This window comes from Postia placenta, assembly GCF_002117355.1.
Source record: "Postia placenta MAD-698-R-SB12 unplaced genomic scaffold POSPLAscaffold_69, whole genome shotgun sequence".
Taxonomy (NCBI): Eukaryota; Fungi; Basidiomycota; class Agaricomycetes; order Polyporales; family Adustoporiaceae; genus Rhodonia; species Rhodonia placenta.
This window is the reverse complement of record NW_020169900.1, coordinates 1-5,107: the sequence shown is the minus strand read 5'-3', so window position 1 is coordinate 5,107 and position 5,107 is coordinate 1. Positions and strand designations below refer to the sequence as shown.

The following is a 5,107-nucleotide window of genomic DNA, read 5'->3' as shown; positions in this document are numbered from 1 at the left end:
GCACGGAGATGCGATTCAGAGTCTGGCGTTCAATCCGTCGGGCAACCTCCTGGTAACGACGTGCAGGGACCGCAAGATCCGCCTGTTCGACCCCAGAGCAAGCGCAGAGGCGGTGCGCACCACTGAGGGACATGGCGGGATCAAGGTGCGTTGTGTCCCCGTCGTGCGATGGCCGTACACATCGTTGACCATCGCCGTTCAGGGTGCGCGCGTTGTGTGGATGGGCGAGCGCGACAACATTGCCACTACCGGGTTCAGTAAGATGAGCGATCGCCAGATTGCGATCTGGGAAACCGCTGGGTTGACCAATGTAAAGATGACGACAATCGACCAGACGTCTGGCGTCCTTATGCCCTTCTGGTCTGACAACAACATTCTGTTCCTTGGTATGCGCTGTGTATGTTGATATTCCTCTGCCCGTACTTACAGGCTCGTTTGTTGACAGCCGGCAAAGGGTGAGGGTTTCTACTGTTCTGCAACAACCAACTGTCTCCTGACACCCGTGTCAGAGATGGTAATATCAGATACTACGAGTACGAGAACGACCAGCTGTATGGCCTTGCGGAGCACAAGTCGTCCGACCCGCAGCGCGGGATGTGCTTCCTGCCCCGCCGCGCACTCAACGTTTCCGAGTGCGAAATCGCACGTGCGTACAAGGTGGCCGGGTCCTCGATCGAGGCCATCGCGTTCATCGTCCCCCGCAAGGTATGCATACTGCCACCCTGCCCAATCTCACACTGACACTGACCCACGCCGCGCGCAGTCCGACTCCTTCCAGTCGGACATCTACCCGCCCGCCCCGTCCGCGGAGCCCGCGCTGTCGGCAGGCGAGTTCTTTGGCGGCAAGGCCGCGCCGCCGAACCTCGTCAGCCTCGACACGGGCGCGATCACGGCTGGGGCGCCGCCCTCCGCGGTGCCGACGCCCTCCGTCTCCTCGCCCACGCTCGCCAAGGCCGCGGCGCCCCGCATCTCGATCGACCCGACGCCGTCCCCCGCCGCCAAGCGGCCCGAGCCGAGCCCGATGCCAAGCTCCCCGCTCGAGCCTCGGACGCCCGCTCGGGCGTACAGCGCCCCTGGAGCCGGAGCCGGAGACGTACGTGTTGTCCCCCGTGCTTGTGGGGTGCGTGCAGTGGAGCGCTTGCTGACGCTGTGGCTTTGCAGGACGCCGACGCGGCGGCGCTCAAGGACGAGAACGCGCGGCTGAACTCGGAGCTGCGCGAGGCGCGGGCACAGATCCGGAACCTGGAGCTGCAGGTGGAGAGCATCAAGGCGAACGCGCGCAAGGCGGCGGCGCTGCTCGACAGCTGAGCGCTCCTTGAGCGCGTTGAGGTAGGGAGCGTTGGGCGTCGAGCGCGGGCGCGATGGGTGGTCGGCGACGTCAGCGTCATTGCCGCTCTGCCCGACGCGTGGGCTACTGCTGGGTGTTGATGGACGTGCGGTCCGGCGAGACGGGGAATGGAAGGCGGGTGCACGGGTTGCTCCGTGCAGGACGTCTGGCGCGAAGTCGATTTCTTTTGTATCTGATCTGCGGACACAATTTAATACCAATGTCGTTCTTCTCTGTCGGCGATGCGTGTGCGCGGCCGCGGAGATACTGGCACCCTTGCGGCGGGACGAGGACGCGTGCGATGGATACGTGCTGGCGCGGATGCCACACTCTCGGCGAACGTTACGTTCATTTCCCTCGTAAGGCTGTGGTGCGAGTGAGTGTTGTACCCGATTCAGTGTCAAGCCGTATTCTGATAGGGTAGGCCGCTTTCATGCACGATGCGTGGGGGAACTTTTGCGCGAAGACATAGAGCTGTCGACACGCTATACATCTTCCGCGACGGGGGATGGACGGTCCCCGGTTCTACATACTTGCAAAGCTAGAGCCCCGCATGAAGGGCCACATTTATACTCATGAATGAGTCGAGAGTGCAGGCCATGGTCTAGCTCGTGTCTTTCAAGAGAGCAGATCGCCCGCAAATACCAAAACAACATACGGGGCAGCTCCAGGCGAGGACCGTGAACTGAGATAATGCCCGGTAGGTGTCAAGCATGATCAACGTACTATCGTAAAGTACACCGCTTTTCATGTTCACTCGCAGGCTGTACTCGCTTGCGAAGACGTGACTGGCAAGAGCTTTAGGCTGTCGAACGCCCCACAGAAAGTCGTATGGGCACTACAGAGGGACTGGTATGACGTGCACTCCTTTTCCTGTGACGCTGCTCACTTTGCATCTTAGCGTGTCTCGCCATGCAGCGTTTCACGAATTGTGCAAAGGAGTGGCATCTGAAACGTGTATACGTCCCAGAGATCACAATGGGACCCAGTAATCGTGCCCCGGGAACATGTGTGCAACGCGGTCTGAGATTTTTTTTAATATCCGCCGGAGGGCGCTGCCCTATGCCGGATACTACATGCATGTACATAAGAGCGCTAGGGACTAATCTATCTTGGGCTATCTTGGTGCATCTTTAGGGGTTGCGCGAGCGGTCTGTCACACGGGGGATGAGGTCAGTGGGTGCGCGATTGGTGCAGTACTGTACTGTCGAAGTGAGGAACCGTGTGAGGATGAGGAAAGGGAGCGTGGGCGCAGAGGTGAATAACTATAATGCAATAGGTAGGTATTATAGTGTGTACAGTAAAGTAAAGTAAATGTTAGGCGGAAGGAGGGAGCAGAATGGGTAGGGGAATGTGGAAGAAGGGGGATGGGAGTAGGGCCTGTAGGATTCGGGTATCGTATTGCACTCGGTAGGCTATCCCTGTGCCTGTGCTGCTCGGGACGCGTTCTGGTTCGGTCGTCCCGTCCCGGCCGCGAAGCAGCCGGTTGCCTTGATGTAGCCGAATAGAGTCGGGAGAGCTTCGGGGCTGCTGAGGAGGGTTCGAAGGAGTGTCTTGAACGCAGGGAGAGCTCGTCGTAGCGGAGCGCGGGCTCGTTTCCATGTCGGACAGTGTAGGAGGTAGTGGATCACCGTCTCCTCGTTGGTGCCGCATGTAGGGCACATGGCCGACTCGGCCTTGCGCAGGCAAAATAGGTGCTGTTGAAGCGGTGCATGTCCGGTCCGCAATTGTATAAGGATGCTTCTTTGGTTCTTCGAGAGGGTCGGGTCGATTCTGCGCGTTTTTGCGTAGCGGCGAGATATCTTCCATTGAGCTTCCGCTTCTTGCTTGAAGTCGGCGGTCCTGTGTTGTTTCAAGGCGGAGACACTCACGGGCAGGGGCGGTCTGAGATTAAAAGCACACGACCTACCGACAGGTGTTGGTGCAGCGCGAAGGCCGCACCCAACCTGCATGGCAGTGTATCGTGCATCAGCTGCTTCCCGCGGAGATTTGGAGAATTGTCCACGGGCTACTATCGAATTCAATCTGCTTCAGCTCTGACGACTAATGCCGACAGTTTGCGGGTGATCGCCCCCGATATACTTTGGCGCCGCTCCCAACCTCGCATTCGATCTTGCCCAGTTATGCCTTCACATCGTGGTAGAGACGAGAGTCGACGATCGATAAAGATGAAGTCCGGTGATAGGGAGCGAGCACCGGCGACGAGGTCAGTGTCAGAGAGGGAGCTTCGGCGACAAATAACCAAGGTCAGCGGCGATCGTCGGATATGGGGCGAACGTCGGTTCACGGACATGATACAAGTTCCTTTTCTTTCTTTTTTCTTTTGTAGTGTCAGGCAGAAAGGTACGTACCCTGTTTATTCCTCCTCAGACTCCTCTAAGGCTCGCAAAGATGGTGTTGAAGATGAGCTGCTGAAGCGGCCGGTGTAGGTCGACGGGAATGCCGGCATCGCCACCTTCCTGAGGGCAGCGTACGAAAATACGGCGCGCCGGGGTTGACATTCCCGTGAGGCTGAAACATCGCCGATCGTGGACTCAAGCTGGATACGCCGGGTCTAGCCTGCTTGTGCCCCGGACCCATTATCGGAAGCCCAGACATGCTCCGAACACCGTTCGACAGGGTCAGTGTTTTTGACTGACGCTTAGATCACTATCTTTTCCTCCGGGCATTGTATGCTGGCTGATCAGAAGTTAGTACTTATAAAATGGCGTCGACTCCACAGTTCCAGAGAACTGTATTTATGCTGTTTCCGAATACGTCTAAAATGGATCATTAAGTGTGTCTTCTTGATGAAAGCTGGCGCGGAGAGGACCTTTTGTGTGCGTATCTACAGCAGGCGCAGCGACACAAGGGAGGCGCCATGATTGGCTGCTACACAGTCACGTGGACGCGCAGCTCGCGCCACAACATCTCAACGGCAGTCGAACGACAGGAACCAATAAGCGGAATCTAACAAAGGCACGCGTTCTCCAACACACGCGTTAATTCAGTACTGGTAAGCAGGCTTGTATGGCCAAGGGTTCTCTTGCGCGCCAACGCCACGTCTCTGACTTCACGGCCGCCTGGAAGGCACCCTCATCGGGAATCGAGCGGCACGATTGGCTGATCTAAAGGAAACCGTCGTATCAGAACACTGATTGAATATCAACCCTCGGAGGCGTGGTGAGTGGGTGCCTCAGGACGGTCCGAGAGGTGGGGCTGATCGATGCATCTCCTTTGTTCTCTCTTCCCATATCGGATGGCTCGCACAGCATACACCTGTGTAGCTGGAAGGTATCTTGGTTTCCTATATTAATAGGTACTCTCAGACACCGTGAGTCCACATACAACGCCTCTATTCGTCATGGCTGATTCTCTTTCGACATCCCAGACTAGCGGCCCCGCATCTCCTAGTAACCTCGTTCCTCATATTTCTACTCCTGGCGACGAATTACATCCTCCCCCCCCGACAGTCCCGTACACTGGCACTGATTGTGTTGAAGAACCCACAACTCTGTTTCAAAGGCCCCGTACTGTGGACAAACTGCAGGGCTCTACCCCTGGGTCAGCCAAGGCTTCCGCACAACAGATTTTGGCTGTGCAAGGCATAGAGGGAGAAGCTCTGAACGCCTGGCGGAAAAGACTGAGTAAGGAGATGAAGGACATAATGGTACAGATGCCAGTTTCGGATTTGTTACGGCGTTACGTTCGTGGAAAAGAGCCCACGGCTGAAATTAAAGCTAAACTCGCCGAAATCACGCTCAACAAGGACAATTTCACGGTGCAAGAGCGGCATATGTA

General features: G+C 57.1%; 2 protein-coding genes across 2 annotated transcripts; one reads left to right on the top strand and one right to left on the bottom strand.

Moving 5' to 3' along the window:
• Nucleotides 1–1,308, top strand: POSPLADRAFT_1161464 (hypothetical protein; the record flags this gene model as incomplete). Its single annotated transcript, XM_024487678.1, has 5 exons — nucleotides 1–145; nucleotides 203–395; nucleotides 512–705; nucleotides 764–1,093; nucleotides 1,162–1,308. Coding segments are annotated over 5 exons (1,009 nt in total), but the record flags the coding sequence as incomplete, so codon positions are not given.
• A 1,434-nt stretch (nucleotides 1,309–2,742) lies between these two features.
• On the bottom strand, nucleotides 2,743–3,296 carry POSPLADRAFT_1161462 (hypothetical protein; the record flags this gene model as incomplete). Its single annotated transcript, XM_024487677.1, has 2 exons — nucleotides 2,743–3,024; nucleotides 3,237–3,296. 2 exons carry the CDS (start codon nucleotides 3,294–3,296, stop codon nucleotides 2,743–2,745), a joined length of 342 nt encoding a protein of 113 aa, XP_024332811.1.
• Between the last annotated feature and the right edge of the window lie 1,811 nt (nucleotides 3,297–5,107).